The sequence below is a fragment of the Sciurus carolinensis genome, chromosome 3 (assembly GCF_902686445.1).
Source record: "Sciurus carolinensis chromosome 3, mSciCar1.2, whole genome shotgun sequence".
Lineage (NCBI taxonomy): Eukaryota > Metazoa > Chordata > Mammalia > Rodentia > Sciuridae > Sciurus > Sciurus carolinensis.
The window spans coordinates 23,216,926-23,233,601 of NC_062215.1; the positions used below are offsets into that span (position 1 = coordinate 23,216,926).

The 16,676-nt window shown below is 50.9% G+C and overlaps 1 protein-coding gene and 1 non-coding gene across 3 annotated transcripts in view; one reads left to right on the forward strand and one right to left on the reverse strand.

The window, feature by feature from the left end:
- The window catches only part of Lasp1 (LIM and SH3 protein 1), a 39,171-nt gene that overhangs the window by 5,816 nt on the left and 16,679 nt on the right, over positions 1-16,676 (reverse strand). For both annotated transcript variants that reach the window (XM_047546369.1, XM_047546370.1), the window contains exon 4: positions 8,580-8,687. In XM_047546369.1, coding sequence (XP_047402325.1) covers positions 8,580-8,687 — 108 coding nt within the window. The remainder of the gene's footprint in view (positions 1-8,579; positions 8,688-16,676) is intronic.
- Positions 213-286, forward strand: Trnaa-ugc (transfer RNA alanine (anticodon UGC)). Its single transcript has one exon. It is a non-coding gene; the product is annotated as a tRNA-Ala (tRNA).

The window sequence follows — 16,676 nt, forward strand, 5'->3', positions numbered from 1 at the left end:
TACATATATTTTTAATACATCCTCTTGAACTAGGTGCATTTTATCAATCACACAGAAATATCACTTTACAAGTACCCAAAGTGCAGTGTAAAACGTACCCCCAAAATATGAAAGAGCCCTAGGGTTGTGGCTCAGTGGTAGAGCACTTGCCTAGCATGTGTGAGGCACTGGGTTCGATCCTCAGCACCACATAAAAATAAAACAAATAGGGCTGGGGATATAGCTCAGTTGGTAGAGTGTTTGCCTTGCAAGCACAAGGCCCTGGGTTCGATCCCCAGTACCGTAAAAATAAATAAATAAATAAAACGAATAAGATAAAGGTCTATCAACATCCAAAAGAAAAAAAAGCAACCAAAGCACAAAATGTAGCAGCAGACCAGGAGCACTCAGCCCCTCACGAGACACTCACCTACACCCCACCTTAAGACCCCAGAGGGGCCTACCCTTCAGCCTTCCAAGGGGAGAAGATGACTGCAGGGAGGTGCTGAGACCCAGACCTTGCGTGCTCCAGGAGCTAGGCTGGCCTCAGAGTGGGGAGAAAGTGGGACAGAGAGGGACAGGCTGAACGGCTCACCCGCTCTCCCCAGGGGAACTCAGAAAGCAGGGAAAGCAGGACACACGGACAGCCAGGGACAGGCATTAAGCCCTATCCTGGCAGTCCTGGGCCGAGTTCCCTGCAGACGTTGGGCACCTGCCTGGAGGTCGGGTCTCACTTCCTGCTCACCAGGACCCTGAGCTGCCTTTTCTTGTTCCTGGAAAATGGTGGGAATGGGGGAACAGGGGAAGGAGCAGGGCAGAGCCTGTTTCCCAAAGTAGAAGGGAGGGACCCGAGGTCCTGGGCCCTGACAGCCCTGTCCAGGCCTGACCCATGCTGCCCCTCTGGCCAGCCTCTCCCCAGGCTTTCTCTGCTGGCTTCTCTTACCCGTGCCGTTAGCTGTGTACAGAGGGCAAGAGTTGACACTTGGCTGGGCAGACCTGAGCTAGGGCCAACTGGAAACACCTGCGCCACTTTTATCGGCTAAATAACGTTATTTACGGCCGCCTGCACCAGGAAGAGAGTGGCAGGGATCTGGTCTGGAAGCAGAAAGCAGCTCATTTCGGGGTCTGGGTCAGAACCAGTCCTTCCTTTCCCTGTCCCCTCCCTTCATGGCAAAGGAGGGACCCACACTCAAACTGCAAAACAGGCTGAGCCCCACCCCACCAATGCAGTTGCCACCTGCTCCTATCCATACCAACACCCTTCAGTCTGGAAGCTCTTCACAGAGATCACAAAAGCTCTGTGACCATCACCTTCCCTGACCCCGACAATAATCACCTTAAAAAAAAAGTTGGGGGGTCTGGGATTTGGCTCAGTGGTAGAGCACTTGCCTAGCATGTGTGAGTCCCTGGGTTCAACTCTCAGCACTGCATATAAATAAATGAATAAAATAAAGGTCCATCAACATCTAAAAAAAATTAAAAAAAAAAAGTTGAACACAGAAACTTGAGTTTCCATTTTACAGAAGAGGAAAATGAGGCACAGAGAAAAATGACTTTCAAGTAGCGCTTCCACTGCTCCAGGACACAGGAGATGTCGGCAGACAAAGCCCCAGGCAGTCCAGGCAGACAGCCCCTCCCCAAGGAGAACAGGTACGGAGCAGGGCGGTCTCACACTGCCCGTCCCTAGTCCCTGCTCACGTCTACCGTCCAGGAACAAACAGGAAGATCACCCCTTTCAGCAGGGCATGACCCCAGCGACTTGGGAGTTCAAGGGCAACGTGGGCAATTTAGCAAGATCCTGTTTCAAAATAAAAATGGCTGAGGATGTAGTTCAGTGTTACAGCACCCTGGGTTCATCCCCAAAACCAAAAGAAAAGAAAAAGAGAACACCCCTTCCATTCTCAAAAGGGGTGCTAATCATAGGGCCATCCTAACTTGGAGGGGACCCTTGTCATGCAGAGCAGGAGAGACACACTGAGGGAATAAAGGGCTGAAAGTCAGGTTTTCAAAGCGAGGAGGTACTTGGCTTCCTCGTCTCCCTCCACAGCAAACTAGGAAACTGTCCTGTGTCGCTGCTTTGCTGGCCCACCTGAAAACTCGTTAAGCAAATGTGCAACAGAGGAGGGGTCAGCGCACCCCAAAAGGCAAAGACACTCTCCAGAGTCCAGGGGGCTGGCTGATCCCTGCTCCCAGCTCAGCAAATTTCTGATATTCTTAGAGCCCTGGCGAGGGTCACCAGAGCCCAGGTACACCAGCAGAGTCCTGGCATGTGAGCTGTCCTGGGCCTCCCTGAAGGAGGCCATGGTCCAACTGCGCAGGGAGGCCCAAGTACATGTGATGCTGGCCGGGACTTCAGGGTGACTAGGTAGGGTCCCCTTCTAAGCCCTGCCAGCTGATGTTCCGTTTTCTGAAGCCCCTGCTTCCTGATTGTGGTGGAAAGAACAAGAGCGTGACTCACCACGCGTACCTCCCCACATGATGGTTCACCACGGTTGAGGAGGGAGCAGAGACTCCGAGTGGAATAACCAACTCACTGGCCAAGGTCTCTCCTTAAAAATAACAACCCCTCCCGCCCGTGGAGATCCTATTTTGTGCCTTTATATGCACTACTCCCCTGCTTTCCTCAGTCTGACCAAAAAGGACAGATCATTATCACTCCCATTGTACAGAAGGGGAAAACCGAGGCTGGAAGTGGGAAAGTAGTGGGTGAAGTCAGAATCCAGCTCTAACATCAGAGTCTTAGTTCTGAAGCACCACCCTATTAGGGTCACAATATATTTTAGTTGTCAATGGATCTTTTTTTTTTAAATGTGGTGCTGAGTTTTGAACCCAGGGCTTCACTCATGTGAAGCAAGTGTTCTACCACTGAACCACAACTCCAACCCCAACACAATAGTGTATTTTTAAAACACATAAGTCTAGGGCTGGGGATATAGCTCTGTTGGTAGAGTGCTTGCCTTGCAAGCATAAGGCCCTGGGTTCGATCCCCAGCACCGCCAAAAAAAAAAAAAAAAAGTAAGTCTGGACTCAATTTCATCAATAATCAGAGAAATGCATGTTCAAAAACAGCAAGATACCACTCACATGATCAGAATGGCTAAAATGAACAAGTCGGAGGATATGGGACAATGGAAACTCAACACTGCTGGGGAAAGGGTAACTCAGCACAACCACCTGGAAAATAGTTCGGCATCACATGCAAAGCTGAAGGAACATACACTCCAAGACCCAGCAATCTCACTCCACAGAAGCACCAGAAGACAGCAGGATGTCCATTGGACTTAGAAATAATCCAGTGTCGGGGCTGGGCAGATAGCTCTGTTGGTAGTGTGTTGGCCTTGAAAGCACAAGGCCCTGGGTTCAATCCCCAGCACCGCAAAAAAAAAAAAAAAAAAAAAAAAAGAAAGAAAGAAAGAAAAAAAAGAAATAATCAACAACAGAATCAATAAAATGCAGTATAATCACACAACAGAATGCTATACAGCAACGAAAAGAGATGCAAACATACAGATGAGTCTTGAAACCCAGTGTTGTGTAAAAGAAAACACACACACTCACACACACACACACACACACACACACACACACACGAATAACATACTATATGTTCAAAATTAGGAAAAGTCAAATAACACAATTTGTGCACATATATGCACACAATTCTAGTTATATATTAAAAACTATAAAGAAAAAGAAAGTATATTAAAATCAAATTAGAAGATCATCCAACAAGCCTGCCTCTGGACATTTGACTCTGAATACAACTTTACTCTGAAGACTGACGCTAACTTATTGAACAGAAAATGCTAAGTATTTTTGGCTATTAGAAATGCAGAGAATTTCTGCCTGTAGCCAAGATAACTTCAAAGTGTATGGTTTTATCATTCTATAGGACATTAACCAGTATGCAGTTAATGACACACTCTCCAGTCCTTTGCCATCTGCCTCTGTATTGTCCACTCAGAATCTCCAGCTAGTTATAAATACACGACAGGTGCTGGCTACACTCTGGTTCTTAACATTCCAAAATAATCTGGGCAGGGGCCTGGAAATGTAATGTTCTATTTCTTGATTTACATCATGAGAAAGCAGGTGTTTGGGGACTGGAGTTCTAGCTCAGTGGCCGGATGCTTGCCTAGCACATGTGAGGCCCTGGGTTCAATCCTCATACCAAAAAAAGCAAGTATTGACTGTGTCTGTTATATTTCAAAAAAAGAGAAACTGAAAGACACAAAATTGTATACAGAGAATCAGTACAGAAGTAAGCATGTAAGTGAATAAAAGCAGAGGTTTCCATAAAGGGGCTCCAGCAGCAGAACTTTCCAGAGCTTTGGGTGCAGTAGGGCCATGGAGCTCGGGACCAAAGGCCATGCCAGCGCTCAGCCTTCATCGCACCACACTGGGCTAGCCCTCTTTTTTTCTTTCTTTTTTTTTTGGGGGGGGGTGCTGGGGATCGAACCCAGGGCCTTGTGCTTACAAGGCAAGCACTCTACCGACTGAGCTATCTCAGCCCTCTTGACCCTCCAGATTCCTTTAATGATGACAGAATTACCACAGCACCTCCCCTCGAAATATCCCAATCGAGCTCAGGTTATATAGCTCAGGGGTAGCGCTCTCGCTCAGCATGCACAAGGCCCTGGGTTCCATCCCAGCACCACTCAAAGAACAAAACAAAACAAAAAAACAAAGTAACTTGTACCTTCTTAGCATTAGAGAATAGCCAAATTCAGTCAAACTCTGCTGTTTCCCTTCTTAAGTGTAAAAAAGCAGACAGGTCTGCCTTTAAAGTGATATTATTATTATCAACATGTCATAGGCCAAACATTGACATCTTCCTTGCAATCAGCTCTCAAGGCAGGGTTGGCTGTTCCCACCAACCTGCCCAGTGGTGGAAAGACAAAAGAGAGGATTCCAGTCTTCGGGTTCTCCTTCCTCCTCGGCACCTTGCCTCTGTGGTTCTAAGGGCACAATGCATAAGGCCAAAGCAACAAATCCCCAGACCAGACACTTGTTTCTAAAATGCTCTGGCTTGAGGCTGGGGTGTAGCTCAGTGGCGGAGCCCTTGCCCAGCATGAGCAAGGAGCCTGGGTTCCATCCCCAGCACTGAAAAAATCAAAACAGAACAAACAAAACCTCACGCTGGTAAAACTCTTAGTCTGCAGTGCGTCACTCTAGTAAGACAAATCTTCATCTCTCTGCAAGATGGCCTGATCTCCAGACACAATGAGAAGTCCATTTGGAGCTAATCTGGGAAGGGACAGGTCACATACAGGAACGCTATTTTGGAAACAAAAGGTGTGGCCCTCAACACCATCTTTCCCAAAATTCCTCTGGAGGTCGGCACAACTCAGCAGTGGTTCTGGGTGTGGTTTAAAGTTCCCTTGAGGTTTCAGGCTGTAGTCTGTTCTGGTACCCTCTGATTTAGGGGTCGGTGAAGCTTTTTTGTCATTTTAAGTGACAGCTCTCAATTTCAGCAGGCCACTAGCAGTGCCACATACCTGTTATCCCAGCAACTCAGCAGAAGGATCACAAGTTCAAAGCCAGCCTGAGCAACTCAGTGAGACCCTGACTCAAAACAAAAAATACAAAGGGCTGGGGATGTGGCTTAGTGGTAAAGCAATCAATCAATCCCCAGTTCCAAAACATAAAAATGAAACTTCAGAGGGTACCACTATAAGCCAGGGAAATGTGTTTAAATGCTGATTCCGGGGCCCTGCTCCCGAGATGAGGCAGCTGGGGGAAGAGGCCAAGCGTCTGCGTTTTCACTAAATGCCCTAATGCTGCTGGGATTCTGATAGTTGAGACACACATCTCACAGACAGTCTTTAATTGCATTCATTAAAACCAAGAATCTTAACAGCCTTGTGGTCACACCTCACAGATTCCAGCTAAAGCTGCAAACAGGGCCACCAGGTCAGGTCACCTCCCCCACCTCAGAGCAGAGGACAATCAGCTAATTGCAGCCCTGTAGTTGCTGATAAGATGGTTATCTCCTAGTGTGGATGTCTTGGTCACAGTGAGTTTTTGTTACTAGGACACCTCAGACATTAACACCTGCAGTAATGGGGGCAGGGGAGCAGGTGGAAAGGCTGGGCATGGAATATTCTGGAAGCCTTCCAGAAAGGATGGCAGGGATAACTGGGCCTGCCTGTCTCCCCTTCTCCAAAAAGCACAGGGTGAAGCAATGAATGAAATGTGCTGTGGGGTTGGGATTGCAGACTGGGAACAAGCATCAAAGATAAAAGACAGGTCTGGGGAAGCAGTTCAGTAGCAGAGTGCTTGTCTAGAACGCAGAGGTCCTAGTGTGATCCCCAGAACCACCAAAGCTTTAAAAAAAAAAACAAGGGCCCTTCACAATGAAAAGCCACAAGAGTCCAGCTCTGAGAGCCATCCAGGTTTCCCCATTACCCAAGGCCAATCCACCTTCTCCACTTCTCACATCGAGGGCTCTGAGCTCTAACTCCCAGACCCTTGTGACCCTTTGGGGGATCTGGGCCAGAAGGGACACTCCGGAGTGTGATGCCAGGACTAGCATGGAAAGGGGTATGTAACAGTTTGGATCTGGAAAGTCCCCAGAAGGCTCACCTGTCCCCAGCATGGCAATGTTCAGAAGAGAGGGCCCTGGAAAGTGACTGGATCATGAATGTTCTACCACATGGATGGAGAGATGGGGCCTAACTGAAGGGAGCAGGTCTTTGGAGGCATGCCCTTGGGGACTGCAACTTATTCTGGCCCTTTTCTTCCCCTCTCTCTGCTTCACCAGGAGGCAAGCAGTTCTGCATCACCACACGCTCCCCACCATGAGGTTCTGGCCCACCACAAGCCCACAGCAAGGGGGCCAGGCATCTCATCTGAAACCCAGAGTCAAAATAAATTCTTCTTTCTTTAAGTTGATTTTCTCAGGTATTTTGTCACAGTATCAAAGCTGACTTTAATACAGAGCGACTGTGGGAGCAAAGAGGGACTAGAGCCCTCTAAGCCCTGCTCTCCTTTGCCAAAGGAAAACACCCCATTTCTTCAAAGACACCAATTTCAAACTGCAGGCCAAAGACTTTGTTGAGAGACCCATTTAATAAGTCTGTACCAAGCATCTTTGCAAAATAAAGGAACAGAAAATATCTGAAGGGAGTCCTCCAAATAGTAAAATACTCATTCATGGAAGTTTTTTTCTTTTTCTCTTTTGTTTTTTCCCTTTGCCATACTGGGGATTGAACACAGGGTGCTCCATAGCACTGAGCTATGTCTCCAACCTTTTTTATTTTGAGACAGGGTCTTGCTAAGTTGCTCAGGCTAACCCCAAACTTGTGATCCTTCTGCCTTCATGACATTAGGAGCTATGAAGTCTCTTCTGTGTTGCAATGTTGGGCATCTAAACCAGGCCCTGAACAATACCCCCAGCCCTTGTTCATGCCAATTTTTTTATTATGTTTCCTTGATAAATAAATGCATGCCTGGTTAGTGGATGCAGATGTAATATGTTTCTCATCAGATGTGGAACTCAAGAGTTTGAAAGCCACTGTCTTGGGTGTGGCTGGCTCTACAGGCTGCCCTGTACTTTGGAAATCCACTTGACCCACCGCTGTAGGCCACTTTAAGTATTGCCCAGTCAACTTTGAGAAGGAGTGCCCTGCTAAGGAGGGATGGGAAGGGCTGTGGAGCCCAGAGAGTAGGTACTAGGTGGGCCATCTGAAACTGGGGCCCTGCCCCAGTCCCTCAGCCCACAGTGACATAGGCAACTCATACACCCTGCCTGCTACAGACCCAGTCCTTCATTTACAGAACCTCAGAGGCCCAGCTGGCTGGGCACATCCTGCAGGTCAGTGAGCAGCCTGTGCACAGGCTTCTGCCCATGTTCTGTAGCTGTGGTTCACAGCAACACCAGATTCTCCACGAGCCCAAAATAAGACCCCCACAAGCCCAGAGCCACACAGGCTGCTGGTCTGTGGCTCTGCCAGGAAGGAAACCGAGGCTTGTTCTCTGGTGCCAGGTGCTAGAAGGGCACATGACGTGGGGACCATAGATCCACCGCCTGCTCTCCACACCCACCCACGCTGCGGCCAGGCGTCAATGACCAGCCCAAACCCAGGAGGGCCCAGACTGGGGGTGCGGGGCCAGTGGGCGAAGCTGGCTGGGGTTTTTACACAGGAAGGAAGAACAAGCCGAGGTGGGAGGAGGCGAGGGAGGGCGGAAATGACTGCAATGTCAGCACCCAGAGGCAGACAGGAGGAGGCCAGGCCTCCCCGCCCCCAGCCCCCACTTTTAACCTTTGTGCTAAGACAAAGCAACAGGTCTGCACCCTGACACCCACTGTACCCAGAAAAAACAGCTCGGGGTGGGAGATGACTTGGTACATCGTCCCCCACCAGTGCACTCACAAAAGGGCAGCGCTCTGTGGAGGAAATGCAAGTGTGGCAACAGGGGGACTCAGGGTGCACAGAAAAAAGGCACCCGGGGAACCCCGAGCCTGCCCTGCCCTCAGCTCCGGCAGCCACCAGCCAGACGTGCCAGGGAGGGGCCGGGCAGGGAGCTGAGCCCGTTCACGGCAGCCGGGTTGGCAGGAAGGGGATGGGGAAGGGCAGGAGGGCTGGGGGCGAGCTCACGTTGCTGATCTGGTCCTGGGTCTTCTTGATTCTCTGGAGCTCGGGTGTGTCTGCCACCACACTGAAGCCTTTGCCCTTGTTCTTCTCGAACTCCTCCTTGTAGCGCACCTGGGGAGCCAAGAGATAAAGAGGGACTAGGGTCAGACGGGGGAGCAGAGAGGGCCCAGCTTGAAGCCCCTGTGAAACAGCAGGAGATGGAGACAAGGCCAAGAGAAAGATCCCAGCCAGAAGGCACTGATGCTGAGCAGAAGCCTCGGCCAGAAAGTGATAATAACCCACTAACATTTGTCCAGCACATTCTGAGATGGGCACAGTGCCAAGTAGCTTACATAAACTCTCTTGTTTAAGTCCTAACCCCATATAGGCTATTAGTTCCGTTTTATTTATTTATTTATTTTTGGTACCAGAGATTGAATTCAAGGGTACTCAACCCCTAAGCCACATCCCCAGCCCTATTTTTTTAAAAAATACTTTAGCTGTAGATAGACACAATATCTTTATTTATTATTTTATGTGGTGCTGAGAATCGAAGCCAGTGCCTCGAATATGCTAGGCGAGGGCTCTAGCATTGAGCCACAACCCCAGTCCCCCAGCCCCATTTTGTATTTTATTAGAGACAGGTTCTCACTGAGGCTGGCTCTGAACTTGCGATTCTCCTTCCTCAGCCTCCCAAGCCGCTGGGATGCTAGGTGTGTGCCACCACGCCCGGCTATTCCCCCTATTTTACAGATAAGGAAATCAAGCCATCCGAAGGCACTACCCTGGGGCTGGGATTGTGGCACAGTTACAGCACTTGCCTGGATTGTGTGAGGCACTGAGTTCGATTCTCAGCATCGCATACAAACAAACAAACAAACAAAATCCAGGTCCACTAATAACTTAAAAAAAAAAAAAAAAAAAAAACCAGTCCCCTGCCTGAGGTCACGCAGCTTAGCAGCAAAGATCCACAGTCACCAGGCTACAAGCTGTCACCTGCCTGCCTTCTGGTCCTCAGTAGCAGCCCCTCCTACCTGAGGCTACAGAAAGGTTTTTTGTTTTGTTTCATGTTTTGGTACTGGGATTGAACTTGGGGCTACTTCCCCACTGAGCCACAGCCCCAGCCCTTTTTATTTTTTTAATTTTGAGATAGGGTCTCGCTAAGTTGTTTGGGGCCTCGCTGAATTGCTAAGGTTGGCCTCGAACTTGCAATTCTCCTGCTTCAGCCTCCTGAGTCACTGAGATGACAGGTGTGTGCCACCACACCCAGCAGAAGAAGGTTCTTGCCAGCGCTCCTGGGACTGACCAACCTCACCCGAGCCAGGACGGAGTCCTACCCACCAAGAGCCAGGGGTAGTGTTCAAGTGAGCAGATGAGTGAGCGAGCGCTGTGCTGAAGTTCAAAGCTGGTGCCCAGAAGGGAGGGTGGTGAGACCCCCCCAGAAGGGAGGCTTGATCAATGAACCTTTTTTTTTGGGGGGGTGAACCCCCCAAAAAACCTGGACACTGAACCACTGAACCCAAGGACACTGAACCACTGGCCACATCCCCAGTACTTTTTATTTTTATTGTTTTTATTTTGAGACAGGTTCCCACTAAGTTGCATAAGGCCTCACTAAATTGCTGAGGCTGGCCTCGAACTTGTGATCCTTCTGCCTTGGCCTCCCAAGTCGTCAGGATTACAGGCCATGTGCCACCAGGCCCAGCTTGATCAATGAGACTGACAAGCTCTGGCAGCCTCCTGGAGTCTGCCACACTGGTTTCTGAGGCCACTGCCACAGGAGAGGAGAAAACTGGTATGGGACAGTCAGCACTTTAGAACAGAGTTCAGAACAGCTTCTAAGCGCCGGGGAAGAATCCAACCACCCTCTATTGCCTCCTTCTTGTGAGAATTCTATGGAATAGTCAAGTACTACTGGAACTCGAGTCAGACATCACAAAGGACTTCAAAGCTAGGTGTGGAGGTGTGTGCCTCTAGTCCCAGCTACTTAGGAGGCTAAGGCAGGAGGATCACCTGAGCCCAAGAGATCAAGACCTGCCTGGGTTGTTACCCTGTCTCAAAAAAAAAAAAAAAAAAAAGAAAGAAAGAAAAAGAAAAAAGAAAGCAAGCAGTACTTCCCTGAGACTAAAGAAATTGAAATATGAGGAACAAATTGTCCTCCCTGGGGCTTTGAAGAGCAAAATTGAGGCTGGGAAATACTTGTGGGACAGGGAATGTTCTCCTCAACTTCCAGAGACTCCCTGTCCACCTCAGCAGCCATCTGTTCCAGACGCCGCCAGCTGCCTGGATTCCCTCCATGGGGGCTGCACTGTCCTGAGACAGGTCAGCTCAGGACATGAGGTCGAGGACTTTGGAAGATTCCAGGATGACAAGATCAAGCAGCTCCCAGACTTGGAGTCACCGCCACAGCAGTAAGCTGCTGCATGCTGGCCCTCTTAGGACAAGTGACGGCTCTCCACCCATCCTCCACGTACCCCAAGAGCCAGAGGTCATTGTTTGGGGTTCTTGTTCCTCTGGTTCTGATGCAGATCAAAATGAAAGGCCTAGCCAGGCACAGTAGCGCAGCGGCTCCACCCGGGAGGCTGAGGTAAGAGGACTGCAAGTTCAAGGCCAGCCTCAGCAATGTAGTGAGGCCCTAAGCAATCTAGTGAGTCCCTGTCTCTAAAAAAATATAAAAAAAGGGCTGGCAATGTGGCTGATGACTAAACACCCCTGGGTTTAATCCCCAGCACCAAGAAAAAAGAAGAAAGGCCTAGGGGTGTAACTCGGCTCCCATCAGACCAATTGCAAGAGGCTATGCGCCCACCCACCCCAGAACCTAACATCAACTCTTCTGGGAAAACCTGGGTCTGTGCAGTGGGGGACCCTTTAGGTAGGGAGACGTCAGAAAAGGGAAGATACTTGAAGACAGAAAAATAGAGCTCTAGATGCAGAAGCCCTGAATCTCAGGCCTCTGACCTCAGTCCCCTCATGTGTAAGAAAGAGCCATTAGGGAAGGGTTAAAATACAGTGTAGGCCTTCCTGTCACTAAATATGGACACAGAGCCAGAGTGAGCTGGTACTGACAGGCTCCGTCTTCCTTTTGCTGAGTGATCTTGGGACTACGACTTAACCTCTCAGGCCTCAGTTTCCACATCTGTAAAATGGTGCCCATCATCCCAGTCATTCAGGTCAACAGCGCATAGAGTGGATCCAACGTAGAGCGGTGCAGCGCGCACGGTGAGGACAACTGTGGAAGTGCTTTATCAACGCCAGTCCTTCCTCTGTTTCCTGGCTTTGCAAGGTCAGGACCCTAATCCAGGGAAATAATCACCATGGTGATACTGCAATGACATCAGCTGGTTCCCAGGCTCAGGAACGGCTCCCTCCTTTTTGGGGAAGGATAATTCATTTCACTCCTAACACAGGAGGTCAGAGGGGGTGGGGGCTGAGAAAGGGCGGCCCAGGCTCAGCACCACTTGCCGTGGGTTCCTACACAAGCTAATCCCTTCTCTAGGCTTCCTGGCTGCTGGTCTCTAAAAGCCTCCCACGTTGAAGTCTGCAACCATTTGTAAGCACATTTAAGCCCCGACTAGAGAATCCAAGTGGGAATGAATCTCTGAGGGGCCTTTGGGTGCTGGAAGGAGAAGCAGAGGTGGGGCCAAGAGTGTGACGAGGCCCAGGCTCTCTCCTGGCCCATGCAGAAAGCTTGCCTTGGGTCTGGAATGGCTCACCAGGTTGTTAAGAGGTCCTGGTGAACAGAAAACGGACTTACCCAAGGTCCTTGAACCCAGTTGTCACAGGGTCAGAGTGCAACTCGGCACTTTGGCTGGATGACTCCATCCCTGGTTGATGACTGCACCTCCCAACCTAGAAACTCCCTCGGAAGGGCTGGGACTGATGCCAGAGGCTCCTGATGCCCACACACCACCATCTATGGAATTCTACCTTTTGGATGTAGGTTCTTAGTTATTCTTCCTGGATCTACCTTAAGATCACTCATCCCAGCAAACAGTAGGTACACATCAGTGTTTGCCGAATGAATGATGAATGAATTGAATACAGATGCTTCATCTCTAAACAGACAAGCAACATCATTTGGCAAAAACAAAACAAAACAAATAAACAAACAAAAATCCCAAAACCCCCAAACCACCCTGCTTTGATGATCCAAAATAAGATCGTGACTTTAAAAAAAAATGTATTGAACAAAATGCACAGCTGGGGATATAGCTCAGCTGGCAGATTGCTTGCCTGTCGAACAAAAGGCCCTGGGTTCAATCCCCAGCACCGCAAAAAAAAAAAAAAAAAAAAAAAAAAGAAACAAAATGCATGTATTATATGTCTACTTATGTTCAGGGACCTTCCTCTTCTAGCGAAAAATAGAAAAATAGATAAGAGCAAGAAATAAATAAAAAAATAAAATAGAATCCTAATTTTTAATTTTTAAGGTACAGATGGGGAGGAGCAAAAGCAAGAAAGGTCTGGACGCAGCGGTCCCAGGGTTAAATGCCTAAATTTGCTAATATCCTCACAGCTGCCTTTGGAGAGCAATAATCCCCAGTTTACACAAGAAGGCACTGGGGCACAGAGTGGTTAATAACCAGTCCAGGGACACAACAGCAGTGTGTGGAGGCGACCGAGGACTCCATCTCAGGCCAGGAAGTTCAGGTAAGAGCCCAGGTGTGCTGCCTGTGGCACTGGTCACAGGATCCAGAGTGGGAATCCCGGCCCCGGGTACAGCATGGGGCTCTCACTGCGCATTTCACTCCCCTTGGTGGCATTCCCCACAGCACCATGAAGGTGACAATGACAGGAAAAGTGAAGGAACCCTCTCTCCTCACGCTTCTCAGGCTGCCTCCCGCCCAGCCCCACCCCAATGCTGCTGCCTCCACTCAGCCTGGGGTGGCGGCGGCGGCGGCAGATGAGGGCCCACTGCCAGCTCCAAGGGACCACTCAGAGGGTCATTTCTGGACAAGTCTGTGGTTACCTCCCCCGCAGAGGAGGCTATAGGTGTCCCAGACACCCAAAGTGCCACTTTGAGGACCAATATAGAGACAGAAAAACAAGCTGAAATAGCATGGCAGCTTCCCAGAGACAAGGCTGAGACATAGGAAGGCAGGCCCAGAAAGGGACCCTGGAAAGAAACCGGCTGACACCCTGGTGGGGTGGGGCAGAGCAAGCAGAGGAGGCTCCCACTTCCCTTCCTGCCAGCCACCCGCTAGCCAGCCCTGCCCCCATGGAGGCCGCAGGAACCAGAACCTGCCACCACCCCCAGCCCAGCTGGCTCAGCCCTCCCAAGCCTCAGAGCGGCAAGCCCAGTCCCCAGCTTCTAGAAAATGGGGGAGGAAAAAACCTTTAGATCACACAGTTCATGGGTGTTGGGAGGGGGACAAGGTCCCTACCTCTCGCCCTGCCTGCCCTCCCCCGCAAGACCCCAACAAGCCCTCGGTGCAAAGTCCCAAGTGCCCTGCCTCACACCTTGGGCAGAAATGGAAGGGGAGGGCGAGGCTCTGCTCAGGCCTGTTTCCCTCCTGTCCACCTGCCCAGCTCTGAGTCTCTTAAGTGCCTCTGTTAGACCCCCAGGGGGTCAATGTCGCTTGGGTGGGGCCCAGGAATCTGCATTCTATCAAGGCCCCTACTGCCCTTGCAGGCTGGCAACCCGGGCCGGAGGTCAGTCACCTCTGCAGAACTGTTAAGAACCAGCACACCAGGGCCAGACCAGCTGGGCTCAAAATCTGCCTGACACTGGCTCTGGGCAAGTGGTGTGGCCTCTCCATAGCTCAGGGCCCCCACCTGGACAATGGGGCCAAGTGTCCTTCATCAGGTGAGATGAGGTCAAGTGAAAGAATGCACAGCCTGGTCCTCAGTGGACACTTAAGGAATAGTGGCCACTCTCCAGATTTCCCCAGCCTGTTGGGAACTCAGGAGGTGAGCCCAGGGCAGGCCCCTGGAGCACAGGGCGCACACGGAGCAGGACTCCAACTCCTGGGTAGGGTGCTGTCCTCACCCACCCCGCTCCTCACTCACTCCCCGATACAGACACCTGGTCCTACAGACCTGCCCCTTCGGGGATCAGTTTCCAAGGGCAAGGAGAGCGGCAACCCAGCTCCTGTGGGACTGACAAAGGCTGGAGGGTTTGAATTTCCCCTCCTGAGAGTGGGCTGTGTGCCTCCCTCACCTCCGCCCCTGTGCAAAGGCTCCCCAGCCCCGGAACCTGCCTCTCCTCCCAGGACCCAGGACCCCTTCTGCCTCTGGTCCTCGTGGTTCTCCAAGGGATGGAGAGTTTGGGTGGGCATCAGGGCTGGTGGGAGTCTGACCCAGGCAGTAGTGTATCTGCCCCCTTGCCCCACTGGCCAGACCCCCTGGCCCTCCTCAGCTGGCAGGGTACAGAGGTCCCTGGCATTTGCAGCTCTCCTGCCACAGGCAGGTGGGGTGGCAGATGTGAACTGCCACTGAGGAATAAACCAGCTGCCTCACTTGCTCCCCCCTCCACTTTGAGTCTCAGGCACAACCTGGGCTGCACACGGTCAAGGAACTATAACTGGGAATAAAAAGACCAGCTCCAGATCCTGGAATCCTACTACTGTGAGTGTCAACAGGCAAAGCCCTGTGCCACCCAGTCTCTGTTCCCTATCTGCGACATGGAGGTAACAGTACCCTCTTCCAAGAAGAGAGGTGCAGAAACTCAAAGCACCTGCTAAGCTACAAAACTCTCAGCAGTGTAAGGGACTACTCAGGTGGAAACTGTTCTCATGGAGTGCGGAGAAAACTGGAAAGAACGCGTGTCAATGTGAGACCGACCTGCCCTCGAAGCCACAGCCTCTACTTCCTCTCCCACACAGTGAGGTGCCCCTTCAAATGCACAGGGCTACTGTGAGCATTAAATCAGCTCATATGCTTTGGGCGCTGCACTGATGGCTTTAGTGCTAACATTGTTATTCACAGCTACTACCTGCAAGATCTTAGCAAGTCCCTGAATGTCTCGAAGCCTCAATAACAGCATTCCCCTCAAGGGGTTGCAGGGAGGAACTGGAGAGCGGGTAAGGAAAGCTCTATCAGATGTGGTTCTCCCTGATGGAAGCCAAAGAGGTCAAGTCAAGATCTGGCAGCAGGCCAGGCACAGTGGTGTACCCCTGTAACCCCCGTGGCTAACTCGGGTGGCTAGGACAGAAGGATCCTAAGTTTGATGCCAGTCTGGACCTTATCTGAAAATTAAAATTTAATGGGCTGGGGATGTGGCTCAGTTGGTAGAGCGCTTGCCTCACATGCACAAAGCCCTGGGTTCAATCCCAGCACCACAAAATAAATTAATTAAATAATTAATAGAAATAAAAAATTGAAAACCAGAAAGGGCAGTGGGATGGGTAGGTCAGTGGTCAAGCACCTGTCTAGCATATGAGGACCTGGCTTCAAACATGATACCACCCCATTCCCGAGAAGCTGAGAGCAATCCCCTTCTGTGACCCAGGTGGAACCTCCCTGGGCACCCTGCCCACCTGGTAAATTCTCTCCTTTAATCCTTTAATCCTCACTGAAGCCCTGCCCTGCCCGCTGCAGGCCAGCTTTGTTCCAGGCAGAGTCTCAGGCTCTAGTCCCCTTGCTTTTAGTCTGCTGAAGAATTCTCCCTGGGCCAGGAACCTACTTCCCCACAGGAGGGTGGGAGCCTCCCCACACAGCAGTGCTCAGGAAAGTCAGGCCTCAGGGTACAAAGGAGGACAGGCCCCTTCACACCTGCCCTCCAAGGAGACAGAGAAGGGCTAGGGACTTGACTACAGAGGGCCAACTGTGTAAGCTCAGACTGGAGAGCCCAGCGCCCTGGTCTCCCCCAAACCCCTCCTCTGTGGGTGAGCATGAATGGAGAGGAGGTCAAGGGGAAGTTTCCCAGAGGGAGCAGGCTTTAGGGGGCCCCAGAGCACAGTCAGACACCCACACCTCTCCGCCGGCTTCAGGTAGGAAGGCAGGCACACCCTCCCGCTCCTCTGATAAAATCAGGAAGTACCAAGTAGCTGGGGGGGGGGGGGGGGCAGGGAGTCGGCGAGAGCTAGGATTTCAGCACCTTGGCCTTGCCGAGTAACCACAGGGGAAGGAACCCTTGCCAAACCGGGCTTACGACAGCTCTCCCCACCAGCTGCGGCTCAG